Source organism: Sorex araneus, chromosome 6, assembly GCF_027595985.1.
Source record: "Sorex araneus isolate mSorAra2 chromosome 6, mSorAra2.pri, whole genome shotgun sequence".
Lineage (NCBI taxonomy): Eukaryota > Metazoa > Chordata > Mammalia > Eulipotyphla > Soricidae > Sorex > Sorex araneus.
In genome coordinates this window covers 77,563,983-77,584,545 of record NC_073307.1, presented here as the reverse complement: position 1 = coordinate 77,584,545, position 20,563 = coordinate 77,563,983, and the positions used below count along the sequence as shown (strand labels likewise).

Here is a 20,563-nt window from a genome sequence, read left to right as displayed (position 1 = left end):
TTTGTGAGCTGTTTTTTTTGTGGAGGCAAATTCTGCAGGACAGCTTTGCTATTGAAACATTACAGCCATGACACAAGGAAGTAAATGATATGAATGACGCAGTAATCTGCTAGGTGTAACATTAAGTCTCAGAAATGTGTACTGAAATAAACAATTTAAGACAAAATTTAGTGTAAAAAATTAACCCATATGTAAAGAAAATATGGCAGCATTTTAACATACGTTTCTTAACTGCCATTAAAATTACCAGGTAATTAGGCTGGCAATTTGCTCCTCAGTCCAAAACTAAAATCAGAAAGAAAATCAACACACAAAAACATCAGTTATACTTGATTTTAGCCTTATTTTGGACTAGTTTGAGGAGATTATGAGAATTCTGACAAGGTAATGCTTTAACTATTACAAGTTTCATGCTCTACTTACAAGCAGTTTTTAAAGATATCAGTATCCCATTTCTTTTCAGTCATGGTAAATGTTTCCATTTGAGGTAGGCAGCATATTGTATTCATTACCCTTGAAAATTCACCACATATTTGGGGAATTCATTTTGCTGGGATTTCTGACTAACCCAACAGTTCAGGGCTGAAATGCCCCTTCTTACTACTGTCTGAAATGACAGACTGGGAAAGGGGAGTAAAGTCCTATTTGAAAACTAACTCAATTCACAGTGAAAGAACCGCTCATTATACTCTGCCCAGAGAGACGACATTTTGTGTTTCTGTCACAATCCACTTAATTTCCATGCTCATAGAGTGGGAACATAAAAGTATTTTAAAATAAACTGAAAAAGAAATCAGTCAGCAAGTTATTTTGGCTACATATTTTTAGCTCTTTAAAGAAACTTTAAGGAAAGCCACTTTCCTGATTCATGGTATTAGCTGATTAGTAGGCTTAAAAAAATTCCTATTGTGTTTTACATTCTAATGCTTTTAATTCATTTTACTTCCGTGACTCATAGGACCATCTTATATAATCAGAAAACAGTATGTCCTGCAATGTTTTAAACCAAAGAGTAAATAAGCTTACAATGGAAGGTTATTTGCATATTAATTTCTTAGGGAAAAATAATTTAAAAACTAAGTTCTTCTTCAAACAAAGACAAAACACCTAATTAAAAAAATAAAACGTCACAAATTTTCAATATCAGTTCCATCAAAAAAACTAATTTAGTAAGCATTTAATTCCTAAATTATAAGAATATCTAATTTGTTTTTAATCTAGACTGCAACCTAAGTTTTAGACCCTAGTTCAATAAAACATCATCTGTAAAACAATAAGTGCAAATTAACTATTCTATTTCAGGGTTTTACTTATATAAAACAAACAATAAATTGCTATTAAATATTTATCATTTTTTTAATTCAGAATATCTGGTAAAACACTTATGATTAGGTTAATTTGTTATATTTTCCCCTCAACTTGTGAAAGATTAATCAACCATTTTATGGCCTAATTTAGGTGCTTAATTAAAAACAGAGTTCAACACATGCTACACTGTATTGATAATAAATCTTGACAGCTTTGTAACATGCTGGTTAGTATTTCAAATTGTTGCATGTAAATGTAGATTTTTGGTCTTCAACCAGCTGCTAGAGGTGAGTGCCATGCTTAGTTTAACTCCAGGACTCCGGACTCCAAGAATGCAATCTTTGCAAAGATTATCCCCAATTAGATCTTATCTTCAAGTTCTCATAGAGAAAAAAATCTTGGTCATTTGCTATCAAGAGCTTTAGAAAAGAAGAGCAAAAAGTGATGTTTTGGGCTTAATTTCTTAAATTAAAAGTAACTATTTTTGGTTATTTCCTTTCAAGAGAGATTTCTAAAGATACTGAATTACTGCACAATCTAAAGAAATAAACCCATATCCTTAGTAATGATTATCTTCTAGTTATTAAGTACACATTTTCCAAACTCAATTTGGGCACTATACTTGTTTTAAATTAATAAATTCAATCCAGGAAGTTTTGGAATATATCCATTAACTCCACACCCTCTCATACCTCCTCAGATGTAAAAGGGCAAATGGAAGGGAATACATGTTTTTTCAGTAGGAGCACCAGCTAAGGCTTTCTGAGCCTTTATACTTGAGAGATATTTTTGTCATTGTAATGACCCCTTGACTCTGTCCTATGCAAGACAAGAAATAAAACTGCTACAGTGGTATAATTCTCATTCTAATTATAAACCAACTGGATTTTTTTTTTCTGGAGCCAACAGTCTTTTGAAGTGATTGACAAAAGGATCAATCTACATTGAGCTCACTAAAGGGGCCACGGAAACAAACCTTTTGAAACAAACCTTCATAGTTTTTGACTCTTCATCTATGACCAACATCATGTTTGGTCCTGGAAGCAAGGACCAGCGTGATTTCTGGGGCAGGTCTATCTGACTGGTTGTTTTAGTTTTGCCACTTACTTGCTGTGAGACTTAAGACAAGTTGCTTAGCTTCTCCTGCCTGTAAACTACCTACACTTCAGAGGACTGTAATGAGGATTAAATTTGCTAATCCTATAAAACTTGAAACAGTGTCTGGCACATAGGGAAAACATTCCGTGTCTGCCACTGACAGTATTACACTACACACACAGACACACACGAGCACATTTAAAAATTTGCTCCCTGCATTAGTGTCAGCCTAATTTGTGTAACCAAAAATGAAAGTACAGTCCAAGTAAAGATGTGAGAAGGATCTTGCCTCTGTAAGAATCCAAGGCATATTTCTGTATAGAAAATAATCACACAATATTTGTTTCAATTAATGCCCCATCTGAAGTCCCTCTGCGACTGTTTTCTCATCAGTAAAAGTAATTATTTCACTGGAAAAATCTACCAAACTAAGTCAAATAAAAAAGAGAGACTTACTATTCATTTGATCTTTGTTCAAAAGCCAAAGTTGAAACCAATATTCAGAGCCTAAATGGGCTGTATGCTGAGATGGTTCTCCAGCTAGGCTACAGGCGATTCTCCTGAACCCAAGCTCCACGTTTCTTAAAAACCTTCACATGGCAGCACCACCGGAAAACGCCAGCTTCACCGACAGTACTCCCAGCCCCCAGGCGGGTCCTCCCAGCACCTGTGAAGTTTGGCAGGGCTGATTCGCGGCAGAGGTGGAAATTGAAGTGGAAAAGGAACTCCATGAGTTTTAACCTCAAGCTGAAGCAATCGATGAGGGCGGCTGCGTCCGGGTAGTGATTTCTGCAGTGGACAGGGTAGTGGAAAGCCACATCCGGCGCCACCAAGCTGGGTTCTGTGGGACCAAGAGCGGAGGGCACCTATGCACCTCGCCTTTTCAGCCCGAGTGAAAGGAACCGCAATCACACTCGAGATTTCACGCCAACATGCCCAGAGCCCGGCGTAGGCCACTCGCATAACTAGCACTAGCCCCACTAACGACTCACTCGGACACAGGCAAAGATCTCCAAAGGACGCGCTTACGCTCACATTAAACCAGCCGTGCACAGAGCTTTTAAGAAATGTTTTCAAAATACCTAAATGCCGTTACAAAGTCTCCAGTCTCTTCTATATGAGATTTGTGAGAACTTGCTTTAGCCAAGTTTCCTAACTGCAACTCGCTCTGGTTAATTATTATTTACACTCCTGTGCTATCTGCCGCTCCTTCTCACAGACCACGAACAGAAGACGGTAGAACGGAGCACAGTCGGGGCGAGCAAGGAGGCTTGGACCGGGACGAACACGCCCCGAGTCCCCTAGGGAGGGGGACAAGCATCGGGCAGCGGAGCGGTGCTGCCCGTCTCCGTCCCAGTGCAGCCTGTTCACAGTTACCACGACCGCTTTCAAAATAATCAGGTCCATGAATCTGCCCAATTATCCCGAATAGTTTTCATTCATGATTTTTCAGAGTGTAATTAAGCAAACGGCATTCAAAAGACTCTCTTCCCCCCCCTCGCCCCCCCCCCGCCCTTAAAAATATGCACTAATCCTGCAGCCACGCCCGGCGCTTGGGGACATCCGCACGGGCAACGCGCACGGGGAAGTGGCTCCCCCCGCGGCGGGCGCTCCTGGTCGGGCGAAGACGGGGAACGCTGAGCTCCCGGCCCGGCCCAGAGTGTCCAGTCCCCCGTCTCCGCGCCAGGGCCGCTGGGCTCTCGCGGGCAGCGCTCCCAGCGCGACGCGGTTCTTTATTCAGCGTTTTTGAGTCCGTCCTAAAGGACACGGAGGGTCGGGAGGAGCAGGCCGAGACGGCGTGCGTCTTCCCGGGGGGTTTCCGCAGCCTGCCCAGGCGCCCCTAAAGGCGGCAGACGCCCCGAAGTCTGTTATTTCCCAGCTGGTTCCTGCCCGCCCCCGCGCACGCACGGGTCCGGAACCTCCAAGGACTCTGCCTGCGACTCGCAGCCCGTCCTGGGTGAGGGCCGGAGTCCCCAGGACGGGGGCTGACCACCGTCAGCCGTCTGACTGACTCTGAAGGCGCTTCCAGGCCCCCTGGACATGCGAGATCCGTAGAGTGCCCACCGCCCAGATGGGAACACTGATCCCACCTCTTTCAGCGCGGCTCCCAGAACCCTATTCCTATCACCTAAGCCTGTAGCTCGGGAGGGCGCGCGGTCAGGGCTGGCCAGGCCTCCAGACCCAGCAACTGCAGACAGAAATCGCACACCAGGGACAGAAGGGGGGAGGAGGAGGCTGGAGGGAGCAGCTTAGCCCAGCATCGCCCTCTCGTCGCTTCTACTCCCCCCGAATTCCAGGGGATGGGGTGCAGGTTCTGTTGCACTCTCGCCTTCAGCTAACAGACTCCTGAGTCCCCTGAGAGCGAACTAGGCCTGGACGGATATGGGGGCCGGGGGGTGGGCGCGGGAAGCACTGGGCCGGGGCCACCGCAGCCCCTAGCTCCCGAAAGCTTGCGTCTGGAGACCTCGCCAAGTTCGAAGTTCGGCAGAACTAGCAGCTCCCGGGGAGGGGCGGCGGCTACGGAAAAGGCCGTTCCGGGCCTCAGTCCTCGGGAGGAAACCCACAACCCGGCCAGGAAAGATCCGGTCCCAGGACGCCCCGACCTGCGGAAACACACTTCGGGGCCGTGCACGGCGAGACTCCGGTGTCCACCCGCGCCCCGGCCCCGCACCCGCCGCCGGCCGCAGTGCGCGCGTCCGCCCGACAGGGGCCAGCAGCGCTCCACGCGCCGGCCCTCGCCCGGCCCGGCCCCTCGCCGGCCGGTCGGCCCCTCCTCGGCCCCGGGAAAAAGGACGGCGCCCCTGAAGCTCGCAGACGCCGGGCAGCAGCCGCGGAACGCCATCGCCCCCCGCCCCGTCTCATGGGACGCAGAAGTTTGCTAGAAGTTGTCGGGGCAGGAGACGCACCGCCGCTCGCGCGGGACCTGGCCCGAGGGGAGAAGCACGGCCCGGGCTCGACTCTCGCTGGGGTCTGCTCCGGAGGGACAGTGGCCCAGCCGCCGCCCGCACTCCGGGGAGACCTCGGGGCCGCTCCTGGGGTTCCACAGCTCTCCCTCGACGAGGCGGAAGCGGGGCCCCGGGCGGCCGGGACGGCGCGGGCCGAGCTGCACTGACGGCGGGGCTGTCACCCGGCCGCCGGCCCTCCCGACGCCCCTCCCTGCTCCCCCGGTCCTGGGCCCGGGCAGTACTCACCGGTACCAGGCGAGGCCCCGGTCGTAGCTGCGGTCGAAGAAGTGTGGCTCGGCGCCCGCGGCGCGCACGTCGGGGTGCACGCGCAGGAACTCGAGCAGCGCGCGCGTGCCGCCCTTCTTCACGCCCACGATGATGGCCTGCGGCAGCCGCTTGCGGCCCGGCCCGTTCGGGAAGCTGGACATCGGGCCGGGCGCGCCCGGCGCCCCGGGACTCGGCTCGGCGGGGTCCCCGGCCGGCAGCCCGGGGCGCGGCCCGTCGGGGGGCGGCAGCCCGGGGCGCGGCCCGTCGGGGGGCGGCAGGCCGGGGGGCGGCCCGTCGGGGGGCGGCCGCCCGGGGGCCCCGTCGGGGGGCGGCCGCCCGGGGGCCGCGGCGCAGGGCCCGGCGCAGGCGGCGAGGAGCGCGCAGAGCCAGACGCAGAGCATGGCGAGCAGCAGCGCGAGCCGCCTCCTCAGCGGCGCCGGGAGCCCGCCGGGCGCATCGGGGCACGGCCGGCCGCCGCTCAGGCTCGGGCCCATGCGCTGGCCGCCAGCGCGGCGCGGGGCATGGCTCGGCCCGGCTCTCCGCCGCGGGGGTCGCGGTGGGCTTCTACTTTCCCCGCGCGCCCGACCCCGCCGGCGCCGCGACTGCCCTCACCCCGGCGGCGCTGGACATGCCGCCCCGAGCAGTCACGCGCGGACAGAAAGTCGAGCTGTCGCCGCGCGGCAGGCGGCCGGTCGGGGCACACGGGGCGCTCCGCCGCCGAGCGGGCGCAGGGAGCAGGCGGGAGAGCAGCGCGGCGCGTCCCGCGGCCGAGCTCGGAGAACTGCGCAGGAAGCGAGCGCCAAGCGAGGTGCGGGGGCGGGCCGGCCTTGGAAGGACGGACCACTCCACCAACCAGAGGCCCGCGGTATCATGCAAATACGGGGGCTGCGGGGAGGGGCCCGGCACTGTGATTGGCTGCAGAGCGAGGGGCGGCCCTAAGGGGCGGAGCCGCGAGCTGGTGACAGGAGCAGATGGTGGGAAGGATGCTGGGGTGACCCGGCGCTGAGAAGCCCGAGCCCACCGAGCGGCACGCTGGGACCCCCGCCACGTGTTCGCGTCCCTCCCTCCAAGCCGGCCTGCACCGCACTATTCCGGATGTTGGGACACGAACCCACACTCAGTGGTGGCGAAGGGGGTGTGCGTGTGTATGCGCGCGCGTGTATGTGTGTGCGTGCGTGTGTGTGCGTGTGTGTGTGCATGTGTGTGTGCATGTGTGTGTGCATGTGTGTGCGTGTGTACGTGTGCGCATGTGTGTGCGCGCACGCGTGTGTGTGTGTGTGTGTGTGTGCATGTGTGTGCGTGTGTACGTGTGCGCATGTGTGTGCGCGCACGCGTGTGTGTGTGTGTGTGTGTGTGTGTGTGTGTGTGTGTGTGTGTGTGTTAAGGGGAAGTTGGAGGAGAGGGAATCAAACAGAGATTCCTGCATCCTCTAAAACCCGCCCAGTCTCACTCAGAGGACCCCAATCCAGAGGCCAGGAGAGGGAGGTGATGGAATGGGGTGGGGTGCGCGTGGGGCGGGGGTGGGAGGGCATTTCCAGACCAAGCACCCATTCGAGAAGTTTGACACTTTGAGTAGAAAACGTGTTTGGAAATCATTGTCAGTTTGTTTTTTTTTTATGTCACTCTTTTGCCAGAAGCTGTTCTCGCGTTCTGCCGTTTAACTAGTATCTGAATAAACTTGTCCTCAAAAAAATATTCCTAGATTTCTAACCTATGCGGTTTGCGAAAGGTTGAGGGAGCGAGTGATAAACACTTGTAGGAAACAAATAAATAAAAGTGTCCTGGTCGTTGAAAAATGAAAACCGGGTGACATTAAATTTAAGAAAATGTTCTATATCCCCCTTTCCCTGATTAAAACATCAAAGCCATAATTAGTCTTCATTTAAGTAGATGGTTTAGTTTGCTGTCATTCTAATTACTAGGTGTTTTTTACCGCCGATTTTTCAGAGTCAAATGTCAACTTGAAGCACATAGATCCCGAGTTGTTTTTATTTATAGTCCAAGTCTGCTCCAGGCTCCTGTTCTCTTCTGTAAAACGACCTTCCTGGGGCGGGGGCGAGAGGGGTCTGGCTTCCACAAACGGCCTGGCCCGCGGGCGACAGCGCAATCCCTTGCTAGATGCTCTCCCGTATCAGTAACCGGCCAGCCGAGTCCCCGCGCTCCTGCGTGGGGTGTCTGGAAAGTTTCTCGTGCCAGCACCCTGGCCCTGCGACCCCCATGCCTGGGCCACCTGACGCCTGCGCCTTGGGCAGGCCGTTCCTTGGAGACGTTCCCACGCGCTGCGGGGCCGCGCCCGGAGATGCAGCCAAGAGGCTGGAGCGGGACGGGCCTCCGCCTCCCCGGGCTCCGGACCCTCTGACCCGCCGCCCCCGGACCTCGGCGAACGGCCCCGGAGCCGTGCGGGAGACCCGGGTAACTTGGGGGCCCGAGCGGCCACCCCCAGCCGCGCGGCCCGCGGCCCGCGAGCTCTTTGAGCTGCCTTGGCCGGAACCTAGCCAGGAAACGTCGGAGCAGAGGGGATTCGGAGGGCGGGGTCTCGTCCCCCGTGCAGTCGCAAGGGCAGCTTCAGCTTGACTTTTCCGCTCTCGCCCAACGTTTGTGTTCTTCGTCAGTGACGCTTAAATTTCAATTTAATTAATTCACCATTGTCTTAAATTTACTAACCACGAGGATATTCTCAGCATCGGCCAGATTCTCCCCACTCACTTTGGAAAGGAGGGCAAGGTGCCCCGAGAGCGCGCCTTCCTTCCCATCACTTCGGGGGAGTAGCCGCAGTCCAGCTGGCCGGAGCGCGGGGTCGTCCGCCGCGGGGCAGGGGGCGATGCGCGAGGCGTGCGGTTCCGAATCGAAGGCGCCGTGCGCCTGCCTTCTGGGCTGCCGGAGCGGGACTCTCAGAAGGCAGTCGTGGGGATTGGTTTGCTTGAGTTTCAGAATCCTAATAAAAATTGTGCCTGCGTGAACTCTGTATTAGAAAGTCCAGCGTGATAAAAAGGAGAAGAGTGAGCGCTAGGAAAGGAGGCCTCGGGCCTGTTAGGGTCCCGCACCCTCCCGGAGGGCGCCAGAGGCGTCTGTTAGGGTCCCGCACCCTCCAGGGAGCGCCGGGCGCGTCTGCACTGCGCGGGACACAGCGCCCGGAGTCCCCGCACCCGCAGTCTTCCGGGCCGGCACTTGGGCCCTTGGGCCAGCCCCCGAGCTGGGTCTGCAGCCCGGACCCCCGAGATAGCTGGGACCCGCTCCAGGACACGTCCGGGCCCGAGGCCCGCGGGACCCAGGCGCCCTCTCCCATTCTCCCGAGGGTCGAACCCGGTTCAGACGGGGCCTCGAGTCTTCACCCCGGCCCCGGCGGCAGAAGCGAGCGGGAGCCCCGGAGGATTGCTTTGGATTGACCACTCAGGATGCCCACTCGGGAAAATCGGGGCTAACTCGATTCCAACACGGTTTCTGGTCTGTGCTTTATTTTGAGTGGGATCTTTGTCGCGAGCTGATCGATGTTCCCCCAGGACTCAAGGGTTCTGCCCCGACAGGAGACCGCTCCGGGGGTCATTCTCTGCCCAGGCCCCGCGGCGGACACCTGCCCTGGGACCCTAGCTCGTCGTCACCCTGCCTTAAGATTTGCAATCTGCAAAATGAGGGCTTTAAGCACAAAGATCCTCTCGCTGCTTCCCGCCTGAAGCTCCTGACCCTGGTTTTGGACAAGGCGCCTGGCCCCGTTCCCATTCCCGACGGGCTTAGGGACGCTCCGGGGGCTGCTGAACGGATGGCCGAGCCCCGGTTCCTGCCGGCGGAACAGGGACTTCCTCCGCTCTTCCACCCTCACGCCCCCTCCCGGGCCCAGCAGCTGCGCGCTCCCCCTCCCTCCCTCCGCGCCTCCCAACCCCTCCCCCCTCCCCCCGCTACACGCCCACAGCTCACGGGAGCCTCCGCGGAGCTGGCAGGGCAAGTCCTTCCACGGAACCGTGCCCTCCTCTCTCCTCTCCAGCTTGCCTCACACTCCTGTGGCTGCCCAAGTCCAGGCCACGTAGGCGTCCAGCCCTCTTCTCCTCGCAGCGCAGAGAGAGGGTCAGAGACCTCGAGGTCGCTCGGCAGAGGCCTCTGGGTAGATTAGAAGTTCCCAGCCAGGGCAATTGGAAGGATCTCCATTCCCTACCCCATCCACCCCGAGGAGAGGCTTCCAGGCTGAGCACCAGAGGCCACTGTGGGACGCAGCCTCAGCCTCTAGTGGGCTTCTGCCCCACTTCTGGAGCTCTTCTATGTTTCCAGTAGGAGGACTTCTCTGCAAATCACAGAGATGGAATGAATGGTTCTCATTTTATAGAAAAAAAGAAATTTGATTTTCTGCTTGATTTAGTGACTTGCACCCTAAAACGTCAAGGTTGTGGGTGGATTCCAAATCTTTCCTCCATATTGCACCCTGCTAGGGACTGGAAGGTTTGTTTTACTTGTGCACTGGTGAGTGGCAGGGACTGGTGTGAAGATGCCGGGGAGGATACCTAGAGCAAAACCTAGACTGCCCGGCAGTCCTCACCCACTGATGAGTCTGGCACACAGCGGCCCAGCTCCTCAGGCAAAACGCATCAAGGCGCCAAGCTGCCAAATTGTCCTAAACCTCTAAGACCTTCCGAGAATGAGGGCTGACTGATTTCCCAACCTTCCCTATGGCCCAACTGCGCCCCACACCCCAAACCCTCTGACACATAGTTCTCCAGCTCCACTGTTCTAGAGCGAACCCGTGGCCACACACGCAGCTGTGCAACACCTTCAAATTTCACAGTACTGATAGCCCAGTACAAGTACAGCAAATTTGTTGGGAAAGTTGCATTTATGCCAAACAAGCTCAATAAGTAAAAAACAGTAAAAGAGAAGGTTCACCCAGCACCAACCAGCTCAATAAATCCTCAGACGACGACTTTAGTAACACCACGGTGAGATGTAGCAATTATCATAAGTGACTACTTTTGATCTATTTTCTGATCATTCCATTTGCCATTTTATTGTATCAAGCAATATGAAGTAAATCTATGCCTGCTAAAGGGACAGGCTTCAGGAGTGGGTGGGAAACTGGGGCATTGGACATACTGGCGGTGGGATTAGTGTTGGAACACTGAATGCCTGAAACTATTACCAACGATTTTGTACATCACAGTGTTTAAATTTAAAAAAAAAATAACAGTCAAGTCTCCTGCTTGAGTGACTGCTTCCCTCCCCTCAGCTGGAAGCCATGGCTCTTGTCCCAGTCTGCTCTCCACTGAACCCTACTAACACCAGGATCTGGAATGGCCATTCCCTATGCCTCTTCAGGGCTGGGGTGTCAAAAATAGTCCACCTATCAGTGCTAAGACATTAGATTGCTCCCCCAATGTATTATTTTCTCCAGTTCCTTCTATGCTCCTCAGATTGCCTGGAGACACCATGGAAGGTAATTGACACTGGTGCGAGAACACAGATCCCTAAAACTCAACTATGAATAGCTTTGAAAATATGACCAAAGAAAAAAATTACCAACTGTAAAGTACCTAGTGTCTTCTTTAAAAAAATTTATTGAATCACCATGAGATAGTTACAAGCTTTCATGTTTGGGTTATAATCTCACAATGATCAAACACCCATCCCTCCACCAGTGCACATTCCCCCCCACCAATATCCCTGGTATACCCCCCCTTTCCCACCCACCCCCTGCCTCCATGGCAGACAATATTCCCCATACTCTCTCTCTACTTTTGGGCATTATGGCTTGCAACACAGACACTGAGAGGCCATCATGCTTGGTCCGTTATCTACTTTCTGCACACATCCCAACTGATTCCTCCAGCTGTCATTTTCTTAGTGATCCCTTCTCTATTCCATCTGCCTTCTCCCCTCCACTCATGAAGCATGCCTCCAGCTATAGGGCAATCCTCCTGGCCCTTGTATCTACTGTCCTTGGTTGTCAGCCTCATGTTATGTTATTCTATACTCCACAAATGAGTACAGTCCTCCTATGTCTGTCCCTCTCTTTCTGACTCATTTCACTTAGCATGATACTCTCCATGTCTATCCATTTTTAAGCAAATTTCATGACTTCATCTCTCCTAACAGCTGCGGAGTAATCCATTATGTAGATGTACCAAAGTTTCTTGAACCAGTCATCTGTTCTAGGGCACTTGGGTTGTTTCCAGATTTGAGCTATTGTGAATAGTGCTGCAATGAACATATAGGTACAGATGTCATTTCTATTGTGCTTTTTTGCATCATCGGGATATATTCCCAGAAGTGTATTGTGGGGTCATATGGAAGCTCAATTTCCAGTTTTTGAAGGACTGTACATACTGTTTTCCAGAAAGGCTGGACCAGTTGGCATTCCCACCAACGGTGAAAGAGCATCCATTTTTCCCCACATTCAAAAGAACAAAAGCAACCACTGCTAACATGAACCTAGTGTCTCTTTCTGCCAGGACAATGCCACCAAAGTTGAGAACTAATCAGGTTCCCAAGCACTTACTGGCTGAGGGACTCTGGGTAAGTTTAACAACCTTTCTGAACCTCAGGGTCACTGTCTTCTTGCTGAGCTCCTTTCTTGAAAATGCCTTCAGCCTGTCTTCCTCCAATGTACTCTCTTGTCAGTGAAATCCTATCAAGGCTGATCCCTATTTCAATCTTCCTTGCCTGAGTTACTGAATATTTAGAGGAAGTTATGCTGCAGAGATGACTAAGTCAGCTTCAATTTTCTGTAACAGACTTCTTGCAGGTAAATAAAGGTGTTTGAAAACTCTCTTAAGTGTCTCCAGTATCTTTTTTTCCATAATGAGACAAGCTTGTATGTTTTGTTTTGTATTGTTTTTATTTTTCTTCACATGACAGCATTTCATCAAAGCTTATTTGGAAGTAGGACAGAAAGAAGGTTATCTACATGGAATCCTGTACTAACCACCAACCATCCTAACTCCTTCCTCCTTGTCACCCTAGAGGAAGTGTCATGCTAATCTAATATAGAGTGATCCCTACTCATGCTCTGGAACTCAGCAGTTCTTGTTTGTAGGATATCTCTTTTTCTGTATGCCTCTGAGTCAACACTGATATCGTGGATTGATACCAAAGTGATATTGGATCCACTGCCAATCCCTACACTATTGTAGTAGAGTGTTACTGTGGAAAGCACATAACAGTGAAGTTCTTGACCCCTTTTTGGAGGTTCACATCCAATGGCTGAAACAGGGGATCAAGGTCTGATTATGTCAAACATCTCTAAAAGGCACCTGAGCACCACAGCTTTCTGTGGGTTTGGCCAAGAGGTGGGTCTGGTCCAGCTGAATTTCTCTCTCTTCCAACCAACTTTCAACTTCTACTTTCAGCAGGTGTTTGTTCAGGGAACTATGTAACAGACATTCCATGTCCTTCACTCTATATAATATGGTTCATATCAGCATTAAGACACGCACACACACACACACGCACACCTTTTCAATTTCAACCTCTTCACTTATTTCTTCTTGTTACTTTTTCTTCTTTTCCTTTCATAACCAGAATAAAGACAAACTGAAAAAGTCAAATTTGCAATACACTTGTAAGAAAAGAGTCTCTGACTCTGAACTCCAAGTTAGTCAGAGACTAATTAAATATTCTTTTCAGCTTCAAATAAACAGTAGATATTAATCCATCATTTTAAAAACTGGAAACATTAAATGGTAGCATTCTTCCATGATATGAGCAATCATTCCTTCTCAGTATTTTCTTTCTTTCAAAATGCTATCAGAGGGCTGGTGAGATAGTACAATGGATAAGGTACTTGCCTTGCTTCAGCTGAGTTGTGTTCAATCCCTGGCACTCCATATGGTCCTTTAAGCCCTGCCAGGAGGGATCCCTGAGCACGAAGCCAAGAGAAAACCCTTATCATTGCTGGGATTGTCCCCCAAACAAAAAAATAATTAATAAAATTAAATGCTAACTATAGTAATTTGGGTCTTAAAGTGAAGGAATTAATTTATAATTTTTTTTATCCTCTCAGTATGGTTTTCTAAATGCTGCCTATAAAATTAAGAAAGGAAATTTATTTATTTATTTTTAATTTTTTATTGGAGAATCACTGTGAGGTACAATTACAAACTTATGAACTTCTGTGTTTGCATTCACTCATACAGTGATTGTATACCCATCCCTCCACCAGTGCCCATCCTTATCCACCAATGATCCCAGTATCCCTCTCAGCACCTCCATCCCATCCCCTGCCACCCCACCCTGCCTCTGCAGCAGGGCATTAAGAAGGAAAAAATTTAAGTGAACTTTTAAATGACATATTTCACTTTATAATATATCAATAAGAGCAAATGGCTCTTATTGTCCAGTTCTCCCTCTCTGAGAACTCGGCAAGCTACCGAGAGTATCCTGCCCATGGCAGAGCCTGGCAAGCTCCCCGTGGCATATTTGATATGCCAAAAACAGTAACAATGATGTGTCTCATTCCTGACCCTGAAAGAACCTCCAATGCAGCACTGTTGGAAAGGATGAGTAAAGAGAGGCTGATAAAATCTCAGGGCTAGGACGAATGGAGACGTTACTGGTGCCCACTCAGGCTAATGAATGAACAAAGGGATGACAGTGATACAGTGATACAGAATGTCATTTAAACATAGTACTGCTCCTTGCTTTGAAAGATTCTTGTTTTTCCACTTTGTTTATACATCTAGTTTTAAAAGTTAACTAAGGGGGGCTGGAGCGTTTGCCTTGCACGCGGCCGACCTGGGTTTGATTCCCAGCATCCCATATGGTCCCCTGAGCACCGCCAAGGGTGAATCCTGAGCGCAGAGCCAGGAGTAATCCCTGTGCATTACCTGTGCCGAGTATGACACCCCCCAAAAAAAGTTAACTAAGATCTTTGTATTTCACTGTATTTATACAGATCACACGTATTTGCACTGAAATACAATTCCATGAGTTGTCTACTTTAATTGGTTTTTATCTTCCTGCTTTTTTGTTTTGTTTTGTTTTTTGCTTTGGGGCCACCCCTAGCAGTGTTCAGGAGTAACTCCTATATCTGTACGTGGGAATTACTCGCTGTGGTGTTCAGAGGACCGTACATATAGGATTCAGGGGGTTTTACCCAAGTTGACCACATGCAAGGCAAGCATCTTACCCACTGTGCTATCACTTCAGCCCCATATTAGTTTTATTTTTGTGTAACTCAAAGGAGCCAAGAAGTATGAGAGTTTCCATTTTATATAGTTGGCTGGATTTCAGTGAATAAATTATGCTGTTAATGTTATGATTATGATTATAACATTAACAGCATAATTTATTCACTGACTCTGTTCATAGATTCTGTGCCTCTTGACACTTTGCATGCCTTGAAAAGCATTATTTTCCCTTTTGAGGGCTCATGAAATCTTTAGGTATAAAATTCTTCTCTTTCACATTTTTTTCCATTTAGAATAGTAAAATGTTCTTTCTACTGGCATAGAATGCTGCTTTTTCATTCTTTCATGGCATTCATTCTGCTATTCAATTCAGTCACTAAACACATTATTTCAACCATTGTTTATATGATACATGGCATGTCTAGTTGTTTTAAACTATTCATTTGTATGATTTACTTCTTAATTCTTCTCAGTGTGCTCATGCTAATAACATGTAGCTGTTGAAGGAGGAGACCACAGACCCTATCCTCTCCATACATTTTTCAGGGTGGAAGTGGTATTATAAATAAGGTTCGCAGTTACCTCTTTTGCCTTCTAGACTCTTCACTTCATATGATTCCACCTCTTCATATATCAAGGTTACTTCAAGTAATTAAGCTCCTCTTTCCCTTCCCTTCTCTTCCATACCTTCCCTCTCCCCCACTGTGCTCCCCAGCCCTGCCTGCCCTGTACTTTCTTTACTTCTAGGAATACACCAAGCAGTGCTCAAGGTTCACTCCTGCTCTGCACTCAGGGATCTATCGATCCTGGCAGGGCTTGGGGGAACCAGATGGGACCTGGGTGTAGAACCTGGGTCAGCTGCATGGAAGGCAAGCACCCTTCCCGCGGTGCTATCTCTCCAACCCTCACTATTACTTCTAAGTGATGCTTGTCTAAGTCGCCTAAGTCAGGGAGGTGGTGAAAGAGTTAAGAATGGTCTCTTTAACCAACCTGCTCAGGTTGGGAGATGCAACCAATGTAGACTATAGATTGAACACAATGGCCACTCAATGCCTCTAATGCAAACTACAACACCCAAAAGGAAAGAGAGAACAAAAGGGAATGACCTACCACAGAGGTGGGATGGGGTGGAGAGGGAGGGGATGAGGGTGGTGAGAGGGTTACTGGGATCATTGGTGGTGGAGAATGGGCACTGGTAGAGGGATGGGTACTCAATCATTATATGATTGAAACGCAAGCACGAAAGTTTGTAAATCTGTAGCTGTACCCCACGGTGATTCACTAAAATTCACTAAATAAAAAATTTAAAAAAATAAAAATAAAATAAAATAATTAAAAAAAAAATTTTGAAAAGAATTGCCTCTTTATTCCAGATGACTGTTCTCTCCACAGGAAAACTTGTTACCTTCCAAAGACTTGTTTATTCTTCTCTTCCAAATCCTAAGATTTCTCTCTTCTGGGATATCTTTAGGACAGAACTCAAGATAGTTTTAGTAATACTTGCTCATTCTCAATTGTGACTCAAATGATTTTTAACATGAGATCATTTTGATATTGGCTTTTCTGTGAAATTTCAATAGGACATACCATTTCATTTATGGCTTATTTTACCCTTTCTAGAAAATAATTTTATTTCATAGCATTAAGCTTTTTTCCTATTTTGCTATTTTGTTCATTTTTCAACAGTATTAATTCTATATATGTTGTGTTTTCTTTGTTTTTCGTACCTATACTTTTCTGTATAATTTTAAATCTTAGATATTTTCCAGACTGGAGCAACAGCACAGCAGGTAGGTGTGCTTTGCACGCGGCCAACCTGAACCCTCTCAGAGAGCCTGGCAAACTACCAAGAGTATCCTGCCCACGGCAGAGCCTGGCAAGCTACCCGTGGTTTATTTGATATGCCAAAAGCAGTAACAACAAGTCTCACAATGGAGACGTTACTGGTAGCCACCACTCAAGCTAATCGATGAGGACAGTGCTACAGATATTTTCCAGATTTTATAATTTGTTTATAATTTCTCTTAGCATCTCTACAAAGTCCCTAAAACTAAACACAGTAGTTGTCATTTTTTAAATTTCTTCAGTTTGTTATACTCTTTCACTCTTTCCTGATCATTATCCTGATCTTTCCCTGTTCACTTTATCTATCTCCAATACTTTTTCTCGGTTGTTTTATGTCCTTATTTGAAACACTGAATCTACTGATGAACACTATTTTTTTTCAGAAGGATTGCATTAGTTGTAATTCTTTTAAGAGTTTAAAGAATTGTTGTTCTTATACCTAATTTTCTATTTAGTTAGTATTTGTCATTGCTTTCATAATAGTTTCATGTTTACAGAAAAACTGAGGAAGAACATGAATAAAGATCCGACATTTTCTCTCACCATCACTTCCATATCCAGGACCCACTATTTATTAACATGTGAGTTTATTAGTGTCATACACTTGTTACCAAAGATGAGTCAATATTGATACATTGCTATTAGCTAAACTTAACTGTTAAAATTAAGTTATAATGGGTTATAATATATAATTGTTATCATGAACTTCACATAACATGAATTCAAATGTACTTCCCTACCCCATCTGTTGAACCATCACTTAACTTTGTCTTTATTAATTTGAGTAAGTACCTCATGTAAGTGGAATGATACAGTATTTTCCTATCTGTGTGCAATTTCATTTATTGTTCTATGTGTCCTCAAGGTTTACCCATGTTGCAGCATATATCACAAATTCCTTTCCTTCTTCGTTTCCTTCTCTTCTTTCCCTTTCACTTCTCTTCTTTTTTCTTCGCTTCCCTTCCCTCTTTTCTTGCCATCTGAGAACAGAACCACAGACCCATCCTCGGCACACTTGGGAAGTGCTGGGTATCAAACTCACAGACTCAGACTGCAACGCAGCTGCTTTAGCTACTGTGTCATACCCCTAAAATATGAATTTACACATTCTTAAGAATGAATAACAACTTCTTATTTGTATCACATCTTATTCTTTCTTAATCAAGAAACAATTGAGTTAATACAATCTGTTGTTTACTATGAATAATAATGGTATGAACAAGGATATAAAATATTTTTCTAACACCTCCTTTGGGCCAGGATGTAACTCTGTAGTGCACTTGTCTTTCACTGCTCGGTCCTCTGAGCATTGCCAGAATGGAGTGTACCATTTGGTGTGAACTCACCTCAAAAAAGGAATAAATAAATAAGACCCTCTTTTCAATTTAAGAGGTAGAATTGCTGAATCTTATTCTAATTTTATGTTTCATTTTATGAGTAAATATATCATTTTCCATAGTGATGCACTGTAGGATAACATTGGTTCATCCTTTTTCCCTTGCCCAAGGAGTTTAGGCTTATTGAGTTACACCCATCACAGTGCTCTTGAGGCACTCCCATTCCTCTGTGTTTATCTTTTTTTTTCTTTATAGGTCACACCCAGCGATGCACAGGGGTTACTCCTGGCTTTGCACTCAGGAATTATTCCTGGTAGTGCTAAGGGGACCATATGGGATGCTGGGAATCAAATCCAACTCAGCTTCATGCAAGGTAAGCAAGCACCTTATCCATTGTGCTATCTCACCAGCCCTCTGATAGAATTTGGAAGAGAAAAAACACTCTGAGAAGGAATAATTGCTCATATCATGGCAGAATGTTACTGTTTAATGTTTCCAGTTTTTTAAATGATGGATTAGTATCTACTGCTTATTTGAAATGGAAAAGAATATTTAGGACAGTGATGGTCTCTGACTAACTTGGAGTTCAGAGTCAGAGAGTCTTTCTTACAAATGTATTACAAATGCCCTATCAGCTATGCTATCACTCCAGTCCCACTGTGTTTATCTTTAACTTCTCTGTGCTCTCCTTCCCCTATCTGCTAGTCACCTATATCCCCAAGTCAGACCCTGTGACTTGTAAGGTCAGATCCTTCTAAGGACTCTGGATTTTGTATTTGTAAGAAATATTGCTTTTTCTCTTTCCCTATGTCCTTTGCATAGTTTACTTTAGAGCAATGTTCCTTTTGTATAGACACAGGAAGACAATTAATGCTATGCTTTTTAACTTGGGCATCTGTCATATTTAATCAACTTAAGCCTCAGTTGATCTTAGTTCCTAGCACTCCAAAGGCAAGCTGGCATCAAAATGGAACAGGCCAAGTGCCATAAAACTTATAATAAGTTTGGAGCCAGAGTGATAGGACAGCGGTTACGGCGTTTGCCTTGCAATGCGGCTGATCCGGGTTCGGTCCCTGGCACCCCATATGGCCCCAGAGCCCAGGCGGGAGTGATGTGTGATGAGGTTGAGATCTGAGGTCGGGTAAACCATACATATGGAATTTGATCTTGACTGATTGTAAAGGTGGGAGCTATGAATAACTTTGTAAATTACAGTACCTCAATAAAAAAATATTTAAAAAAAAAACTTATAATAAGTTATGAGCATGATAGTAGATGAATTCTGTCATGATCCAAAGAGAAGTGATTGGACAAGGACCCTTCTAGGGTTAAAAAGGACCAATTTGGCCTGAGGTCTGTAGCCTGGGATCTATAGTGAGATATCCCCAGGAGAAGCACCCTATAAGCTTAATATATCTCTGACTGTATCCATACAAAATGACTAGAAGATTACTAAGAAGTAAATTTCATCACTGTCACTGTCACTGTCATCCTGTTGCTCATCAATTTGCTCGAGCGGGCACCAGTAGCGTCTCCATAGTGAGACTTGTTGTTACTGTTTTTGGCATATTGAATATGCCACGGGGAGCTGCCAGGCTCTGCCCTGTGGGCGAGATACTCTTGGTAGCTTGCCAGGCTCTTCAAGAGGGGCAGAGGAACCAAACCCGGGTTGAGCATGTGTAAGGTGAACGCCCTACCCCCTGTGCTATAGATCCAGCCCTAAGAAGTAAATTTAAGATGATTAAATAATTAAGAACTAAAGGAAGGAGAAATATGGCCTTAGATGATAATCCGACCTTGAGTGGATCTCTTACCAGGATGAGATCTTTGTCTTAGAAGAACTTCCTCTGAAGGAAGGACTTTGCATATGTTGATTGTGCATCTGACTGGGAGGAATTGTTATCCACAACCTGGGAGGTTGGGCTCTTGGCTAAGGCTGTGAGACTGGGTGCAGGGAGACTGTCATGGGAGAAAGCAGGAGACAGGGATGAGGGACAGTGTGAGATGAGAATGGGGCACCCAGTAAGACTGGAACAGGTGCTCTGGGAGAATGGAATAAATGGCGGGACAGAGATTTGAATAAATGGTGACTGATCACCAACCAGCCTGGAGGCCCTGTTTCCTCCTTCATGTGTCTGTTGGCAGCGGCTGCAGGCCAAGGTGGGGAAGTGGCTCGTGACCACCGGATGCACATGGTAAGACAGCCCACAATTATTTCATGAGTACACAATACACCATTTTTCATTCCCAAGAGCAGGCCATAATGTTTCTATTTTATTTCTCTTCTCACCAACACATTTAAAAATTTTTTGTGCCACACACTCAGCAGTGTTCAGAGCTTACTGCTGCTCAGGGATCACTCCTGGCAGGGCTTCAGAGACCATATGGTATGCTGAGAATTAAATCCAGGTCAGATATATGCAAGGCAAGTGCTTTATTTTTGCTCTACCTTTTTTTTTTTTTTTGCTTTTTGGGTCGCACCTGGCGATGCACAGGGATTACTCCTGGCTGTGCACTCAGGAATCACCCCTGGCAGTGCTCAGGGGACCATATGGGATGCTGGGATTCAAACCTGGGTCGACTGCGTGCAAGGCAAACGCCCTACCCACTGTCCTATCACTCCAGCCCCTGCTCTATCTTTTTATACTCCCTCCCC

The 20,563-nt window shown here is 47.9% G+C and overlaps 1 protein-coding gene across 1 annotated transcript in view; it reads right to left on the bottom strand.

Moving 5' to 3' along the window:
* The window catches only part of HS3ST3B1 (heparan sulfate-glucosamine 3-sulfotransferase 3B1), a 46,891-nt gene extending 40,474 nt beyond the window's left edge, over nt 1-6,417 (bottom strand). Inside the window, exon 1 of the mRNA XM_004603978.2 lies at nt 5,598-6,417. Within this exon, the coding sequence (XP_004604035.2) occupies nt 5,598-6,112 (515 nt within the window). The 5' untranslated portion in view covers nt 6,113-6,417. The remainder of the gene's footprint in view (nt 1-5,597) is intronic.
* Between the last annotated feature and the right edge of the window lie 14,146 nt (nt 6,418-20,563).